At 35.9% G+C, this 19,926-nt stretch overlaps 1 protein-coding gene and 1 long non-coding RNA gene across 10 annotated transcripts in view; both read right to left on the bottom strand.

Annotated features, from left to right (window-relative positions):
* Positions 1–11,584, bottom strand: part of LOC125965017 (uncharacterized) — a 35,702-nt gene extending 24,118 nt beyond the window's left edge. For both annotated transcript variants that reach the window (XR_007478454.1, XR_007478455.1), the window contains exon 1: positions 10,566–11,584. This is a non-coding gene — a long non-coding RNA (uncharacterized LOC125965017). The remainder of the gene's footprint in view (positions 1–10,565) is intronic.
* A 1,621-nt stretch (positions 11,585–13,205) lies between these two features.
* Positions 13,206–19,926, bottom strand: part of ODF2L (outer dense fiber of sperm tails 2 like) — a 41,604-nt gene continuing 34,883 nt past the window's right edge. For 5 of the 8 annotated variants that reach the window (XM_033432027.2, XM_033432024.2, XM_033432025.2 and 2 more), the window contains 5 exons: positions 19,513–19,671; positions 18,133–18,218; positions 17,888–18,050; positions 16,264–16,389; positions 13,206–13,793 (listed from right to left, as the gene is read on the bottom strand). In XM_033432027.2, coding sequence (XP_033287918.1) covers positions 13,665–13,793; positions 16,264–16,389; positions 17,888–18,050; positions 18,133–18,218; positions 19,513–19,671 — 663 coding nt within the window. In that variant the 3' untranslated portion in view covers positions 13,206–13,664. The remainder of the gene's footprint in view (positions 13,794–16,263; positions 16,390–17,887; positions 18,051–18,132; positions 18,219–19,512; positions 19,672–19,926) is intronic. The other 3 variants (XM_033432030.2, XM_033432034.2, XR_007478448.1) reach the window with 3 other exon arrangements.

Genomic DNA, 19,926 nt, shown 5'->3' with positions numbered 1-19,926 from the left:
TCTGCTTGGCTAATGCTCACAACTAACATACACATAGCAGCCCATCATTTATAATGCTCCCACCATCAGCACCAACCCCATGACTGTAAATCAGCTTAGGGAATCTTGTTGTCCTAGCCATTCCAGTTACCCCCAACTGAGCATTTACGGTGAATTACTGTCTCATTATAATCTACTTATAGCAGGAATTAATGCCATAATCATAGGCTATTGCTCTCTTTACATATTTATCAAGCCATAAAAGGACATCGCATTGAATCAATTAAACTCTAATGTGTGAATACATTCTAATAATCTTGCACATCATCAGCTATCACAATAAACTCTCAATTTATTATTGGTTCAATTATTTATAAATTAAATAAAACATTTGTGACTAGACATAAGCTTACATTTTTAATAAAGCAAGAGGTTTTCTGAGAACTGTAGAGAGAACCTGCATTTATCAACTGTAAAATACTAAAAAAGTTATCCACAGACTTAGAATTTAAAAAGTTAATAAAATTACAAATAAGTGTAAAACTCAACCATACATATTATTTTGCTTCAATCATTTTCCCATTGCAAATGATAACTTTACCCCCGCTATTTCAAAGCCAAACCACACTGCTCACCATACAATGTAAACTATGTGTTCCTCTGGAAGAGAAAAAAATATGGGAACTTCCCTGGTGGCACAGTGGATAAGACTTCACACTCCCAATGCAGGGGGCCTGGGGTTCGACCCCTGGTCTGGGAACTAGATCCCACATGCATGCCACAACTAAGAGTTCACATGCCACAACTAAAGAACCCACAAGCACAACTAGGGAGACCGCCTGCCACAACTAAGGAGCCCACGTGCTGCAACTAAGGAGCTAGCAAGCTGCAACTAAGACCCAGCGCAACCAAATAAATAAAATAAATAAATATTTAAAAATATATGTAACATGCAGAGAGAGAACAGAGGAGAAACTGAGGTGGTAAACAGGCTAACAATACACCAATTTCTGCTTCCATATAACAGGTTATAAGTAGTCTGGATGAGCCATGGATTAGACAGCCTGATTGAGGAAGGGCACAGGGATTCTGGCCTACCCATCTACCATCTCAGATCCAAAGGCATCTGGAGTTAGTACCAGTTCTCCCCCAAGGGGCATAAGAAGAAATTCACAGTGTCTTTCACAAGAGAAAGGCTGGAACATAAAAGCAAATACCAGCTCAGCATGCATTTCTTAAGGCAAAGGGTCCCAATCAGTGCCACAAGTGGGTTACAGATATGGAGATACTGATCTTCTCAACCCGTAAAGTGATCTGGTCAAGACCTATGTGGGCTAGAGCTCTGGGCCAGAAACTTCTGGCTATAAGCACCCTCCTCTATTTACTATAATTTCACATAAAGAATATTATTTTCCATATGTGTTATGGTTTTTAAAAGGTTAGGAAGCACCGTTGTAAGGGAAGGAAATAGGTCTTAATCATCTTTGTACGTTCAATAAGTCATATTTTCTGAGGGGGCAGTTGCCAGTGCTGGACATGGCTAGACACTGAGAATTCAGGCTTGGCCCCTGGCAGAAGACTGCTTCTGGGGGTCAGAGAAACCAGCAGAGATTTGGGTGGGTTGGTGAGAAATGGAGGAAAACACTGGAGACTTAAGGGTCTCAAACATACAGCATGTTTGCTCATAAAGCCATTTCCTGAACTCTGAAGCCTAGGTGGGGCAAACTGGCTAAAATCTTAACCTGAAAATCTGTGAAGAACAGAATTACCTGCACTCAATCAATGCTGAAGAGAAAAAGACCCATCAGATTCTTAGTTCAAAGTCCAAAAGAGACATGTCATAGAAAAAGGGATGACCAGAGGTAGACTTGGACTGAGTCTTACCAAAACAATAGCCCAGCCTTGAATCAGCTGATTGGATTAAGGCAATTGGCCTGTCCTCACTCAGTCTACTTAACAGAAAAAGGGTAGACCTTCTTTGGTGAAATATAAAGCATCTTTAGCTTCTACAGCCTTTTTAATAGAAGAAAATTTAGAATAAATGATATTTGACTGATCTAGAAGAGGAATCAAAGGAGAGAAAAAGGAACATAAAACAGGTGGATCAAATAGAGAAAAAAGATCAATATAAATCCAACTATATTGGAAATTACATTAAATGCAAATACGCTAAGATATTCAGATAGGGATTATCAAACTGAAAAAGCAACAAGCAAACAAACAAAATATATTTTGTGACTTACAAAATAAAATATAAAGCCATAGAGGGGTTGAAAATAAAAGCATGGAAAAAGATACACTATGTAACCACTAAATGAATGAAAGCTGGTAGGACTACACTAATATCAGACAACACAGGCATTAGGGCAAGAAGCATTATTAGAGATCAATAAAGACACTTAATAATGATAAGAGGAGTTAACCACAGGAAAACATCACAATTCTAAATTTGTATGCATACAGTAACAAAGGTCGAAACAGAAACAGAGAAAACTGACAATTAAAATGAGAGATAGAAAAATATACAATAGTAGGAGATTTTTACATACCTTTACTATTAGAAATTTGATACAACTGGGAGACGTAGAGAAAACTGCTTTCCTGACTTACTTCCTACCCCACCTCCCAACACACAGATAAAAAGCAGAATTTGGCTGCCATAAGGAGGAAGAAAAGGAACACTGATAACCCTCCCCACCATGAGGCCCTAAAGGACTGCTGAAGACTGAGGCAGGACCAGCAAAACTGAGACAGCCTCTTGCTTCAACACAAGCTTAGCACTGAGCAGCAAACAACAGTCTATTGGGGAAGGGACAAGAGAGTGGAGAATGACACCCTCTATGGTGCAGGTGTGCAGGGACTGCTGAAAGTTGAGAGGGGAGGGGCATACTGAGAAAAACTGTTTGGCACCCCCAAACCCCACAATAAACACAAGGTAACTGCTGGAGAGATTTGAAATTTGTGGGCTCTGAAGGTAATCACAACAAGGATACTCAAACCAAGTTAAACTACTGAGTACATTGATTCATCCCTCCACACTAATGGCATGACAGAAGAAGAGTTGTACCCAATCTTGGGCATAAAGACTATGTATATGTCTACTATTTGTCTACCCACAATGTACATTGTTCAATCAAAAATTATAAGATGCAGAAAAAAGCAAGATTAAAAAAAATCCATTGTCAAGATAACAGAACTAGATCTAGCAATGATCTAAATGTTGGCATTATTAGACAGCAACTTAAAAATAACTATGATTACTGTGTTAAAGGAACTAGTGAAAAAATGGAGACAATATGCATAAACAAATGGGAAATTTCAGCAAATGGAAACTATAAAAAAGTTAAACAGATATGCTACAAATTTAAAAAAAAGCACAACATCAGAGATAAAGAACTTCTTCAAAAGACTTATTAATAGACCAGACCCAACCAAGAAAAGAATCAGTGAACCGAAAGATAGATCAATAGAAAGTATCCAGACCAAAACGAAGAAAAAAGAGAAAGAGACAGAAGAAAGAGAGAGAGAGAGAGAGAGAGAGAGAGAGAGAGAGAGAGAGATGGGCGGGGGGGATGGGGGGGAGAAAAGAAGGAAGGGAGGGAGGGAGGGAGAGAAAGAGAAGACAGAGCATCCAAGAGCTGTGGGACAATATCAAAAGTCTAACATACATGAAATGAGAGTCCCAGAATGAGGAGAAAGAGAGAACAAAGCAGGAGAAACGTTTGAAAATGCAATGGCTAAAAATTTTCTGAAATTAATAAAAGACAAAAACCCTCCAAGATCTAAGAAGCCTAGAGAACACTAAGGATGATTTTTAAAAAATAAAATAAAAAGGAAAAATCTAGACACATCATAGTTAAACTATAGAAAATCAAAGATAAAGAGAAAATCTTGAAAGTAGCGGGGTGGGGAAAAAAACCAAGAATCAATACAGAGACAAAGATAGGATTGACACTGTACTTCTTGTCAGAAGTTATGGAAATCAGAAGACAATGAATTCCATTAGAGAAATGAAAGAAAAACAAAAGTCAACCTAAAATTCTATGCAAAGTGAAAATATCTTTCAAAATGAAGACTAAACATTTTTTCCAGAAAAAGATAAAGTGGGAGACCTTACTTCTAACAGAATTACACTGCAAAACACATTAAAGGGTTTTTCAGACATAAGGAGTATGATACCAACTGGAAAAATAGATCAAAAAAAAGAAATAAAAAGTGCCAGAAATGGTAAGAATGAGGGTAAACATAAAACACATTTTTTCTTATTTTTAATCACTTTGAAAGATAACTGTCAAAGCAAATATAGTAACAATGTATTGTGAGGTTTATAGCAAATACAGGAGTAAAATGTTATAACAATAATAGCAAAATGGATGGGAGAGAGACAATGAAATTATACCATTTTAAAGTTCTTAGGTTATAGGTAAAGTGTTATGTTATTATGTGAAGGTAGACTGTAAGGACTTAAAGATGTATGTTTTAAACTGCTAAAACAAAAAACCAAAAAACTAATAAGCCAATAGTGGAGATACAAATTAAATAGTAAAACAATATTTAATTAATCCAAAAGATGGAAGGAAAAGAGAGAAAAAGGAAACTAAACAAATGGGACAATTAGAAAACAATTAGCAAGATGGTAGATGTAAATTCAACCATATTATTAATTATATTAAAAGCAAATTGTCTAAACACCTCAATTAAAAAGCAGAGACTGTCATATTGCTATCTACAAGAAAATTCCTTTAAATATAAAGGCATAGATAGCCTAAAATAAAAGTATTAAAAGTAAATATAGCATGCAATCACTAATCAAAAGAAAGCTGGAGTGGCTCTATTAATATGAAACAAGGTAGATTTTAGAACAATGAATATTATCAAAGATAAAGAGGGACATTATATAATATTAACTGTCAATTCAACAAGATATAACAATCCTACTTGTATATACACTTAACAATAGAGCTTCAAAATATATAATGCAAAAACTGATCAAATTGAAAGGAAAAATAGGCAAATTCTCAATTATAGTTGGGGACTTTAATACAACTCTTTCAGTAACTGAAACAAGTAGACAGAAAATAGCTAAGAATATAAGAAGACCTGAAAAATACTATCAACTAATTTGACCTAAAACAAATCAAAACAAACTTCAAAGGACTGAAACCATTCAAGGTATATTCTCTAATCACAAAAGAATTTAACTGGAAACCAACTACAGAAAGATATCTGAAACATCTCCATGTGTTAGGAAGTTAGAAATTAGATAAGTAGAAAATAACCAACTGCCTGGAAACTAGGATTACATTCATAAATAATCCATGGATTAAATATTAAGTCAAAATAGAAATCTAAAATTATTTTAAACTGAATGATAATGAAGATATGATATACCAAACCTTGTGGGATACAGATAAACAGTGCTTAGAGGGAAATTCCATATCCAGAGCATATATAAAGCAGACTGTCCTCTCCAGTGTAGGTGGGCATCATCCAATCCATTGAGGGCCAGAATAGAACAAACACAGTGGAGGAAGGGAGGATTCATTGGCTCTTTGCCTGACTACATGAGCTGGGACATCAATCTTCTTTTGCCCTCAGCACTCTTGGCTTTCAGGCCTTTAGACTCAGACTGGAATCTATACCACTGGCTCTCAGGCCTTTGAGGAATGCCACTGGCATTCCCAGGACTCCAGCCTGCAGATAGCAGATCATGGGACTTTTCAGGCTCCATACATAATCACATAAGCCAATACCATATATATTGTTTTTCTGGAGAATACTAACACAACCTAGAATCTGTCATACAGAGTGAAGTAAGTCAGAAAGAGAAAAACAAATACCGTATGCTAACGCATATATATGGAATTTTAAAAAGCGGTACTGATGAATCTAGTGCCAGGGCAGGAATAAAGACGCACACGTAAAGAACAGACTTGAGGGCATGGCGGGGGGGAAGGGGAACCTGGGATGAAGTGCAAGAGTAGCACTGACATATATATACTACCAAATGTAAAATGGATGGCTATTGGGAAGCTGCTGCATAGCACAGGGAGATCAGCTCAGTGCTTTGTGACAACCTAGAGGGATGGGATAGGGAGGGTGGGAGGGAGGCTCAAGAGGGAGGGGATATGGGGATATACGTATACATATAGCTGATTCATTTTGTTGCACAGCAGAAACTAACACATTGTAAAGCATTCATACTCCCAAAAAGATGTGGGAAAAAAATTTAAAACTGATTAAGAAGGACAAACTTCCAGTTACAAAATAAATGAGTCATGGGGATGGAATGTACAACATGGGGAATATAGTCAGTAATATTGTAATAATTCTGTATGGTGACAGATGGTAACTAGACTTATTGTGGTGATCATTTTATAATGTATAGAAACATCAAATCATTATGTTGTATACCTGGAAGTAACATCGTTTATAGGTCAATTACACTTCAATTAAAAAAAAAAATCTGGACTTCCCTGGTGGCACAGTGGTTAAGAATCCGCCCGCTAATGCAGGGAACACAGGTTTGATCCTTGGTCCAGGAAGATCCCATATGCTGCAGAACAACTAAGCCCGTGCACCACAACTACTGAGCCTGTGCTCTAGAGCCCACAAGCCACAACTACTGAGCCCACATGCCACAACTACTGAAGCTTGTGCGCCTAGAGCCCGTGCTCCGCAACGAGAAGCTGCCACAATGAAAAGCCCGCACACCATAATAAAGAGTAGCCCCCACTCGCCGCCCGCGCACAGCAATGAAAGCCCGCGCACAGCAACGAAGACCCAACACAGCCATAAATAAATAAATAAATAAGTATAAGTAAATAAGTAAATTTATTAAAAAAAAGTTGTACACCTTACACTAACACAATGTTAATAAAAAAAAATCTGTTACTCAGGCAGTTCCAAAGTAAATGAAGGAGGGGGAAAAAAGAACCAGAGATATGACTAAACCCCTCATGACCACAAATATTATTGATATTTATTTTAAAAGACTGGTTAGTTCACATCTTAATAAACTTCACGTAGAATTAAAAGACCAAACAAAAATACTGATCAGCAAGTCCTAATTAAGAAAGTGAAAAGGCAATTCACAGAGAAGTTGAAACTATTTTATATAACTCCAATGAAAATTCATATCTGGAATTCATTTTATACTAACTACAACCTAACCTGACTTTTAACAACAAAAGAAAATTTTAATACAAATGGATAATACAATAAATAGAGATGTGGGAGAATAAACACCAGCTTTGGGTATTACTTAAACTGCTAACAACTAAATATTAGTGAAAAATAAAAATATAGCCTTCTAAAATTATGAACAAATATTAATATTTACAATTACAGAATTCCATATAATTTTCAAAGCATGTTCACATTTCTACTTGACAGTTATAACTAAATCGAGAGATGATGTGACCAAATTTATATTCATTTTAATGTCGAATGAGAAGATTTGTTTTTACTAGATGCCAGGCACTGGCTAAGCAATGGAATGGCATAACAGAAGTAGTTCTGCCAGCATTGAATTGTTACTTCAGGATAAATGGCTAAATTGCAGATTATTGTAGCAAATGGCATGAACAATTCTGTGTTTCAAGAACCTTGAAATTTCTCATGGCATTTGATACAATAATTCACATCTAGGCATTTATCTTAAAGTCATAATTTGATGCAGGCAATGAATTGTACATGATGATGATATTCACTGCAGAAACATGGAAACAACTATGCAACAATGGAGCAATAATTATTATGATGTATCCAGAGGTAATGGGACAGTAAGTTTATTGGTAGTGCGTGATCATTCTCATTTTACCCTATCTTGTCAATACTAGGATTACCTCTTTTAAATTATTGTAGGGAAAAAAGATTAGTTTTCATTTACAATTCTTTACTAATAAATCTGAACATCTTGTAAAAATGTTTATTGGTCATTAGTAATTCTTATTTTATGAGTTGTCTGTTTTTAGTTTTTATCCTTTGGCCATTTTATCTGATGGACCTTTATATTTTATTAATTTGTAACAGCTCTCTATATGTTGGGCAGGAAAAAGAAAGTATAGAAATCTTTGTGTCTGTTTTACCCTCAAGTGTTACGCTTGGAGTTTTAGCATGAATCAGATCATTAGAAATTACAATTCCTGTTTCTTAAGATGCTTCAACTTCTGATAGTTTTAAACTTCATGGATACTATCAGAAAGGTTAAAATACAATTTTTCAAGTAAGATAAGTTCAAAATAGTAAAAGCCAAGATAGACTTCTAGCATAGAAATGAAAATTTATAAAGTTTTAAGGTAATTAAGTGTGCTTATCTGTAGAAGTGAAAACAAATCTTTTAAAAATAAAAAAGTTTTAGGTAGTATTACATTCAGGTAACATTCAAGAAGTTTTATTATTTTATTATTCAAGAAGTTTAATTATTAAGATGAAATTATTTATTTTTACTTAAGGACCATTTACACATATCTTACCACCTTGGGTTTAGATGTCCTCTTTAGTTAGTTTTTTTTAAATGATAGGGAAAGATATCTATTTTACAAAAAAGCTGCAAAAAATAAACTTTAAGCTTGCCAAAAGCATTCACAGTATATAATTAAAATGTTTCTAATCAAATAATGTATGATAGTTAATCACAGGTTTACTTTTTATAGTTTTAGCCATAATCAATTGTCAATATTTTCATCTACTAATAACAAACTAGATATAAAGGGCTCCTAACAGTTCTTCCCTCCAGTGCCCACCCCAAACTATGCCTACATAAGAAGAAAAGAAGAAAGATACTAAAGTTATTTTTAAAAATAAGACTAAACTTTAACATTTTAAGGAAATCTTAAATTTCAAGGAAAATATTATTCTTAAATGTTTGTGTGTGCATCTGTGTGTGTGTGTTATCTGAAAGTACTGCAACTAGTTGTAATGTTAAATAAATCAAAACTACTAAGTTACACTTGGGATTTAATCAACTTCCCAATTCAGTAGCATCAAAAGAAAAGAAGACAACATATGGGATTTTTTATTAATTCTTAGACAAGAAAAAAAGAGAGAAATTCCAGTTAAATTATCTGAAGCAAACAGCTATTAAGTGAACCCATTCTATTGAATACCTTCCCGACTCCCAATACCAGCTCCCTCCCATTTTCCACTGTGGCCTCTGGAAAGCATATCTGATTACAAACAAGGTCTCTACACCCTAGTCTATTCAGTCTCTACCTCTGCCTGAACAGAAACCTGACCCCTCACCTAGGAAACTGCTTCCCTTGCAGCCCTCAGGAATGAAAGCTACTCGTTCTCCCAGACTCCATATAATTTCCCTTTAGTAGGCAAATTCCCTCTCCCTACTTTGAAGATCAGATCTAGTGGCAATATCACTAACCCATCATCTATCTGTCCATCCAACAAATACGTACTTAAGTGCCTGTTACGTGCCAGGCACTGTGTTAGCTATAGGCTACAGAACAGTAAATCCTCATAAGCGTTAAAATCTAGTGAGACAAATATGAAACATAATTACACTGAGGAGGGGGACAAGGACTTAAGGCCATGAATGTGAGGGCCAGGACATGCAGGGCCTTGAGGGTCATGTTGAGGACTCTGGATTTTATTCTAAATGCAATCAGAAACCACCGATAGAGTTTCAAGGCTTCATTCCTCCCTGGAGTCATTACACATCCACTCACATTTAACCAGGATGCTTGTCCTTCAGCTCTACCCAACGCCTTCTGCATCCCAGAAAGCTTCACACCCAAGGCTTCTCAGCTCAACATCCTGGACTCCAGTGACCTCCAGCTCCTCCTCAAGCAGGATTCTCTCCACTTTTTCCTTGTCCCAAATTACTCCACCTCTGAAAATCAAATTCCAGTATTCCATTCTCAGGCCATAACCTCTCATCAAGCCTACTCTTCTTCCACTCTATACCTATCATGCCTGTCCTTCAACCTTTAAATTATTATCTGACTAGAAAAAACAATTGAAATATAATCTCATCAGAATAAGTGAAAAGTTACTACTATTTCCTCCACCCCTACCAAGGCATGTAGGCTTTTCTACGCCTTCCTCCATGCCCATACCAACATATGTGAACTTACATACACAAATGGAGAGATGCTTGTTTTGATTACAAAAAGGGAATCATACCTAATACAAAATTCTGTGACTTTTTTTACCCTAAAAATAAAAATCATGCACAAATCTCAGGCCAGTAGATATAGACTGAATTCATTCTTTAAAGTGCTGCACATTGTTCCAGGTACAGATACTGCCCGGGGTTCCCCTCCAACGTGAACTTCACTTGTTTCTGCAACAAACTTGCTGACCCCAGAAAACCTCGAAGGAGACTCTTCAGTGGAGTAAAGTGCTTCCATTACTGGTAGTTGGAAAAACACTGATACTTGTGACTGAAAAAGTCTGGGAGCAGAATGGCTGCTCACAGCACCGCAGCGTAGGGTAAGAGGTTTCAGGCCCACGAGTATTGAAGCCACCACTTAGTTTGATACTGCCCCAGAAATGTGCAAGGCAGGCTGCTGGCAGGTACTGAGGGAAACACAACCATGAGCAGGCAAGGAAAATTAAAACTCACTTACGGCTCTCGCTCTCGGAAAGAAAGATGGCCAACACAATAGAAACAGGAGATGCCTGCTGAGGTAGAACCAATGGAAGAAACAAGAGAATTTTAATGAACACAGAATGGAATTACAGTGCTGAAAAACAAAAAAACGAGAAAAACCCCACCGCTTTCGGGAACTAAAAATCAATCCTGACTTCTTATTTAGAAATTCAGTACCCAACAGAAAAAGAGAATGACTGCCCTTGAGAACCATGTAAGCGGTTAGAAAAATCAGGTACCTCACAAGAAACCCAGTGACAGATACCCTGAGGGAAAAGGTAAGCTGCGTGGAGGTCAGACCCAGGAGACAAATCAAGGAAGAGGAAAGGAACATGTGGAGAGGTAATAATCCCATAAATAATGGAAGGAAACTTTTAGAACTTAAGAAAGTCATGAGGCCCTGAGTATCAAGGATAAAGAGAAGATCCTGCCAGCCTGTTAGTACTGTGGGAACAAGGGCTTTTTGGGATGATGGGAAGTTGGAAGCAAACACTACTTGGGGACTCCAGGGGACTGACTCTGAACCTGACACTGAGTTTGGTTCACACGTCAGAAGAGCAGAATGTCTGTGCTTAATGTTTCACATGGAAACATTAAGCACAGAGATTGTTACGGTTCTCCTGGTTCCCACAAACTTCCTTTGTTATTCTGTGTCACTAGCATCTGAGTACTAACCTTAGGGACTTTGCGGTAAGTCTTTTCCTTCCACAGTCCAGCTGAAATATTGCGGGGACCAATTTTTAAACGCCATATGCACAAATTACTTTGATAAAAATTAAAAATATAGGGCTTCCCTGCTGGCGCAGTGGTTGAGAGTTCGCCTGCCGTTGCAGGGGACATGGGTTCGTGCCCCGGTCCGGGAAGATCCCACATGCCGCGGAGCGGCTGGGCCCGTGCGCCATGGCCGCTGAGCCTGTGCGTCCGGAGCCTGTGCTCCGCCAACGGGAGAGGCCACAACACTGAGAGGCCCGCGCACCGCAAAAAAAAAAAAAAAAAAAATTAAAAATATAAAAAAGAGAAAGTATTCATAGATGAAGCAATGCATGATTGTTAAAAGAAACCATTACCTTTATTTATGAAATATACATGAAGGTAGTACGGTCATAGTTAAGAGCAGAGATTCTGGATGCCTGCTACTTACTAGCTGTGTGACCTTGCGTAAGTTACTTAACTTTTCTGTGTTTTGGTTTCCTGAAGAGTAAATCTAATTAATAGCACCTTTCTCATCAGACATAAAGATTAAATGAATTAATACATGTACTACACTCTGAACTTTGGCACAGACTCAATAAATAACAGCAATGCTGCTGCTGGGCTACTGCCGCTGCTGGGCTACTGCCGCTGTCACTGCTTACAACAGGAGAAAAGTATTGTACATAGAACTTTAATTTTGGAGTCAGAAGGCTTGAGTTCAAATGCCAACTTTAAAACCCAAAGAGTTTTATATCACAGCCACAGAAGTTAATCCCTCTATGCTTACATTTTGTCATATCTAAGGGAGGAATATGAATACCTCCCTCTCTTAACACCCATCTATCTACCTATTCACAAACATCAACTGAGTATCCATATCAGGTATTCTGTGGTGGCTGAAACAGAATCATAAATAAGATACAGTTCTGCCCTTAAAGAGTTCACAGTCTAGTGGGATATACTCAAGAACCTTAGTTTTCTTTCACGTGAGTATTTCCTAAGGCTGTCTTTGCCGTAGGAGATGAAGAAAGGACCACAAGGGTCAAGCATATGTTTTAATACCACAAGTACTATGATTTAAAATTAAAAGGCAACTCTAATATTGTTGGCAATTGTTGGGAAAGAAATGTGGCCAGTTTCTGAAATTACTGTATTTTGCTATTTTAAGAAAAATACTATGAAGCAGTTGGGTCACAGGGAAGTAAGCCCCTGCAGATGATATGGCAGTCTTAGGAGTGAGGGGACCAGAGATAAGCAGGCCCCCATTTCTGGTCAGAAGTGGATAAAACACCCTGGGGGGACTGAGCTCTGTTCATAGGCTGGACTGTGTAGTACACAACTTGCCTCTTTGAACAATCTTTTGAGACCTGAGTGTTCTTTGAATAAACAGCTCTCAAGCCTTTCTCTGCGAGAAGTCACTACTACTTGATCCCTTGTCAATTACATCCGTCCCCTTTTAGAGTATCCTGCCTTGACACATAGGCTAGGAGATTACAGAGAACATGTTCTTGGTAGCTCTTCTACGTCATCCCAATAACAAACACCTTATTCTAAAGCTTCCTGGGATTAAGAGTGTTTATTTTGATCATTCATGCGTAGGGGTGGGACAAGCTATTCCCCTTTAATCTTTCACTTAACTCAGGGGTTTCAGAATGTCTACACTAATAATATCAGACAATCACTAACATAAGATGAAGAACAAGAGACTATGAATTTATAGGAGAGCCTAAATGCCTATTCTTTATAAAGAAACAATGCATGCCAACATATTTTCACCTGTTACCGTCAGTTGGCATTTAGTAGCCATGACTTAAAATTCTATATTTAAAACCTCACAGGAATTATAATGGCATCTCTGCATGTTTGAAATAATATTAAGTACACTGAGACCTTTGGTATCTTTAGAAAGTATGCAATTATATCATTATTAAAAATAATATCCAGAATATTTTCCTTTATTATATTAATATATAAATATACAGCACCATAATGTAAAACAATTATATACATTATTTAAAATCATGTATTTGGCTCATAATTGGCCTAGGTTTATTACAAATTCACTTGAATGGTTGCTACAAAGAATGATTCTGGCTTCTTTTCTGTGTGTAAAATATTCCAAAAACCAAAATAAATTAAATAGATATTAATCCAGAGCTAAGTGAAGATTATCCAGCAAAAAAGGAATACTAACATGTATCTTGTTTTAAAGTTTCAACTGGATAATAAATTATGTTTCAAAAATCTTTACATAAAAACCCTAATAGTACCACCCATAAATCATAAAATATAGCAACAGATAGTATATTTATTTAATTTTTATCTAATTACTTTTTAGACTCATAGTAAAAACCTATTGCTTATAGAAAATAAATCCAACAATTTATCCAAACATTGTTACATAAGAAGTTTTAAGAAACTGTAAATAATTCTTAATACTCTCATTTTGATTCTCCGACTTTTCAAGACTATGCTGTATTTCTTTCAAACATACTTCCTGATGTTGTGCTTTCTAAATAAAAAAAGAAATAAAGATAATTAATAATGACATTCATATCAAAGGATAGTCATAATATAAAATTTATATACACAATAATTGAATGGTTTTTAATTTTTTTAAAGAAAGAATCCTAACATCTGATGTGTTGATTATTAACTTAGAGCTCACTTTTCTTTAAAATCTAGAATAAAGCACATACATGGTTGATCTCTACTGTGACAGAGTTTGTTGTAATACACCTTCACTTAGCCCCAAATTATTACATATTTAACATGATTAACTCAAATGAATTTTACTTAAAACTATTAATTTCTATTACATTTAACATGACATATTTTAATACTAGTTTTTGCCATTTTCTTTGCCTAAAAGAATGACTTTTGCTATCTTAAAAACTGATAGAATTCTAGTTTTGATAATATGAATATTTTATTTTTAGAATCTTTTAAAAAATAAAATGAACTCAATATCATAGGTATTCTTTGAGGAAAAAATTTTAAATGTAATGTATTTTTAAAATATTCAGCTGCATATAAATTCCCAAGAGATCTGTTCACTGAAAATACTTTAGATAGACAGGCTGCAAATATCATCTAGCTTCCAACTAAAATGTAGGCACCTTGAGAAGAAAAATCTTTTATATCCTTCCTATCAGGTGTTCAATGACACCCAATACCTTGTGAAACTGAGCGATGCCCCCAGGGGAAGTGTGGTGGGTGGTATGAAACAACTTGCTAGGCTGAGCTACACAAAGTCACAGAATGGATATAGTGAATCTTTGAGGAACATCGATTTTACTCAACAACTTGGGAGGGAAAAATATTAATACAAACACACATACTGTAAGGTAGAAAGCAAAATATACATGGATTTTAGTATAATATATAAGACTCCAAAGACATGTCAGGCTTCTTGGTCTGAGGTAAGCTGCTGAGGGTCACCCTTGGGTCTGTGCAAGCACTCCGCCCTCCCCCGGAGCACCTGGGCAGAAAATCTGTAGAGGCCTGCCACTGTGGGCAGGGCACCCTAGAAGACACCAGCATACAATTAACTATGAGACAGCCTCTCAGGGTGCTTACAGTTCAGATGGAGCTAAGCCTTGTATACAAAACAAATACTGAATTGCCAACTAAACTGCCCTCTGGAAGGGAAAGAACTCATAAACCCATTTTTCAGCAATGTCTAAATCTATGGTTAGAATTCTAGTTTCTTACTACTGTAAAAATGATCAGGTTTAGCAAAACATCAGATCTTAAATCTACCTATTTTAGCAGCTTTAATATTCCCAAGTACTGGGAATATTATAGCAAACACACCTCATCTTAATACTTATTTTATTTTTTCAGAAGTTTCAATTACACAAAGAATGTCACACATATTTTACAACAGAAAGTCTGACAGTGAGTTAAAAAAAAAAGTTTTGAAATAAAGGGAAGGCCTGTGCTAAATTAAAGATGAGAAATGTTTTGTTCTGATTAAATTGCCATGGAACTTTTGATGGCAATAAAATTAAAATATTGCACGTCAAAACTCATTTAACTTTTGAACCTTTCAGGTTTTCAATGATTTAGATGCTTGGGAATGAAAAAATAGTTTTCATGGAGTTTGGCTCCTGGAAAAAAGAAAGTATTATTTCCTGTGTCACTGTTAAGTAGATAGTTTTCAAGTAATTCAGTCCCAACTAGTGCCAGCTTTCACAGTTTTTTATGCCATCTGACTGTTTCATGAATAGTTAGGAAAAAACATTAGAAGACTAATTAAACACAGCCAATTTGGTATTCTCATCTCATGGCTGAGTGGACCAAAGTATCCACTTCACATGCAGATATAAAATGTTTACTTAACACCAACTTATAACTTTCTAAAATATAATATGCATTATTTAAGACATATCAAAATCTAACTCATAATAAGTGTTTATCTTAAAAACTGAAAAACTCATATTAGAAAGAAAATAAGTCAATGATATCTGTAACTTTCATTAAGCATTTGTCATGTAAAAGTAATATGCAGGGAAAGGGCCTGATGAGACTTCGGGGGAAATGTAATAGATGCTACCAAGGATGCAGGATAATAATTCTTTGCCCAAATGCTGACTTTTTTTTTTTTTTTTTTTGCGGTACATGGGTCCCTCACTGTTGTGGCCTCTCCTGTTGCGGAGCACAGGCTCCGGACGCGCAGGCTCAGCAGCCATGGCTGACGGGCCCAGCTGCTCAGCGGCATGTGGGATCTACCCGGACCGGGGCATGAACCCGTGTCCCCTGCATTGGCAGGCAGACTCTCAATCACTTCGCCACCAGGGAAGCCCCCATTTTTATTTTTTATGATTTATATTATTTGTTATTTTTAATACTATCAGTAAAGCAATAGCCTTGATTCCCCTCACTTTGTATTTTAATTGTTTATAACTAAACTCCAAGGTAAGAATGCTAAATGCTAACTTATTTTTAATGAAAATACATTAAGCCATACTAATACTTACACTGTTCATTTTGCAAATAAGTTGATTTTGTTCTTCATTTTTCTTTCTAAGCTCAGTTTCCAGATCTAATATTTTAATTTGTAAAGCCCTTTCTCTAGATGACATTTTCTCTATTTCTTCAGAAACCTGTAATTTTAATTAAAAGAAAAAACTAAATGTGCTTTCTTTAAAATATGATTTAAAGCCTTGACATCGTTATACTGTATCACTTCTTTCCAAACAGGTATTATTTGGATATTAGACAATTTAATTAGAAAGTGTTTAAAGATGTTCTATCTTGAGAAACGCATAGTGTAAGCATGTATTCTCTTTGCTGTGTAAGTACCTGAAAAATTAGCTTGAAGTGGAAGAGGTATACATATTTGCACTGCTCTGTGACGTTGGTAGGTTTTCCCCAATACTACATTTCTATAACCTGTTGACCAATTGCCATGTTTTACAGTATTTATATTTACCATGGTGTCTGGAGTGGTGGTGGGACATATAAAGTCCACAACCAATGCTGATTATAGACTTGGATGGACGGAACTGGGGGCAGGGTAGGTGATATTTACACCACACACACACACACACACACACACACACGAGATTGGTTTTTCATTCATTCACTTCCAAAATGTTCTATATTTGAGTTTTCATATTTCTCCGATGGCTTATTTTAGCAGAAAGTCTAGCTTAGCTACATTCATCCAAGGATTCAGATACTTGGGAGCCTATCTGCAGGAATGCTGGGTTGGATCCATAAGAATGACAGTGGACGCAGGGACTAGTTCAGGAGCAAGGAGCTAGTAGAAAGGACTGTCCTCTAATCTCACTCCCATGGACTAAGTTCTAAGTTATTATAAAGTTATTTACAAAGATTTCTTGTGCACAAATTCCAAGGGTGATTGTGAGGATAGCAGGATTTGAAGCTGTGGGAGAAAGGGCCCTCAGGACAAGTATCTGTGTCCTTTACAATGTCCAGCAGTGTAGACAATGGTGACAGTGCAGTGATGGCACTCCTCATGTGGTAGGAACTAAAGGCAACCCCATATTCCATTGTAGCAGGAAAGAAAGGAGAGGGCAGACACATCTCTGGGAACTGAACTCTTGTGAGAAGGAATCTGAGAGCACCTAGCATTTCCAAAGTCCATTTAGTCTGAACCCAGGATAAAGTCACTTCTTATTTTCCTCCCAAAGGTTGGGACTGAGAAATCTGGATTACACGTCTATCATTGGCAGTACATTTTACTACTTAGCTTTCATTCAATGATGTGTCTTTCAAAATCAATTTAAATTGCTTTCCTGGAGTTAAAAAAAGAATCAAAATATATCTATATGACACTTACGATTTAAGAGCCACATTTCAAGGATATCAGATGTTATCTCACCCTTGTGGAACTGCCTTTAACAGGCTTGGGAAAGACCATGGGTGGAAGAGAGTCTAGACAGATAGATTCAAAATTTGGTGCTGGACATGTTAAGTTTGAGATGCCTATGTTAAGTGGAGATGTCAAATAAGTAGCAGAATATATGAATTTAGATGTCAGGATAGAGAAAAGTCTGGGGCGGAGATATACGAGATATACTTCGTTTCTTTTTAAGAAACTTACTTAAAAAGTTTCTGAATAAAGGCCATCTGTACCTTTTGTCTTCCTTCTTCTACAGCAGCTTCCAGCTGTCTGGCCAATGCTCTATATTCTGCAGATTTCTCTTTAAACTCAAGATTGGTATGCTTAAGACATCCTTCTTGGTTTGCCAGCTTCTTTTCAAGCTCTTTATTTTCTGCATCCATCTGTTCTAATTTTCTTTTTACAGAAGACATATATTTTAAAATTATACTGTGTAGAAAAAAAGGTAACACCAATTTTAAGTCAATTTAATACTTACTGTTTAAGGTTTTCACATTTCAACTGAATAAGATAATTTTCCTCTTCCAGAGAAAGCTTTGTCAGAAGATCATGATTTTCATCAACCTAAAGGAGAAAAAAGTTTTCTTGGTTATTTTCTTTATAATCAACTTCCAAAGAAATCTATATAGTTTATCATTAGAACAATTATAAAAAAGAAGAAGGTATAAATATTATTATTACTCCTATACAGAGAGACACCACGAAATATTACATTGTTAAAATACAAGTTCTTAAATTCCTGGTTAATTAAAAAAAAACTACGTTGCCTCACGGAAAATCTATGAAAAATTTTACTGAAAGATGGCAAAACATTCTGAGTAATGTTTTATTGAAAAAGAACATTTATTAAGTAAATGTGAAGATTTTAAACAGTAATCTCCTATTGTTGGATACTTAGGGTTACTCTTACAGTTTTCTGTTTCACTTACAGATAGTGATTGATAATTGAATATCTGTGAAGTTGTAACTCTGAGTAAAAACCGTATTTGTGAGAAGCAAAATAAAATAGATAAGCAAATCAACCAAAGACACACCTGCCCATGCCAAGACAGAATATTCTTCCCATTGCTTCAAAAGCTATATTTAAATAGTTTAAGATGTTTTGAAAAATAAAAATAGAATTTTTCTCATAATTTCAATTAGTAATTTAGGTTATCTATGTGATCTGACATTTTCCTAGAAAGATCTCTTTTCAGGAACTTAAACTCAGCAAAGTTTTGTTTGCCTGTTTTTAAAATGAGGATGCATTTCAATATTAAATCCAGATTACATTTGAAAGATAGGGAATCCTTCCTAAAATTATTCTGCAGATAAAGAAAAAGACTTGCCACCACCTTTGAACAAGCTTCTTTGAAAAATAATTTAAAAAATATTTATTGTTTACTATGTGCTAGGCACTGAGTTAAGAGATGGCTGTATGGCACCCACGATCTCTCTTCTGATGGAGTAAAAAAAGTATATGTTAAAAAAAATAATTGAGAATAATACAAATAAACTTGGTACATAATTCTAATTGAAATAAATTCTAGTTTTTGTAAGGTAAATTACAATAATTTACCTTATCCTAACATCAAAAAATATACATGTAAACATAGCTTTGTTCCTTCACTCATGCTATTACATATGTCCTCAAATGTCTAAATACAGATTTGTATGAAAAAACTAAATCAGCAAATTTAATTACCAATATTTTAAAAAATACCTTGCAAATAATATAGTATTTGCATGAAACTGACCTTTTATCAACTTATTTAGATGAGAGTAAAATAATCACCCCCTGACATGAGTGCCCTCAACTGGTGAAATTATTCCAAAGCATTTAACACATCTAGCAAAAATCAAAATGATGGCTGGACACCTGGCCCTGAAGCTCCCTAATGGCGTGTGCTTGGTCTGCACATTTCCCCTTGTGGTGCTGCAGGCTCTCCTGACACTCATGAAGCCTCTGTTCTGCTGCCGTCAAGGAATCGCGGTCGTGCTCTAACTCCTTCAGATGAGACTCCATCTGGCCTCTCACCTGAGTTGTAGCATTAGGGAAATAAGTGCAAGATCACACATTCAGCATTAACGTTTCTACTATCTTAAATACTAGATATGCTTGCAATATAGTAAATGTTTTAGGTATAATAGTTTTTTAAAAAAGATTTAACCAAATAAATAAGAATAAACTTTAAGTTAGCCTCTGCTAAATAAGAATGTATGACTCAAAAGTGGGCTGGACTTCAATTAGTTTCCAAAAAGTTTGCTGAATAAACGACTATGGTAATATTAG

The sequence above is a fragment of the Orcinus orca genome, chromosome 1 (genome assembly GCF_937001465.1).
Source record: "Orcinus orca chromosome 1, mOrcOrc1.1, whole genome shotgun sequence".
Lineage (NCBI taxonomy): Eukaryota > Metazoa > Chordata > Mammalia > Artiodactyla > Delphinidae > Orcinus > Orcinus orca.
This window is presented reverse-complemented; position numbering and strand designations above follow the sequence as displayed.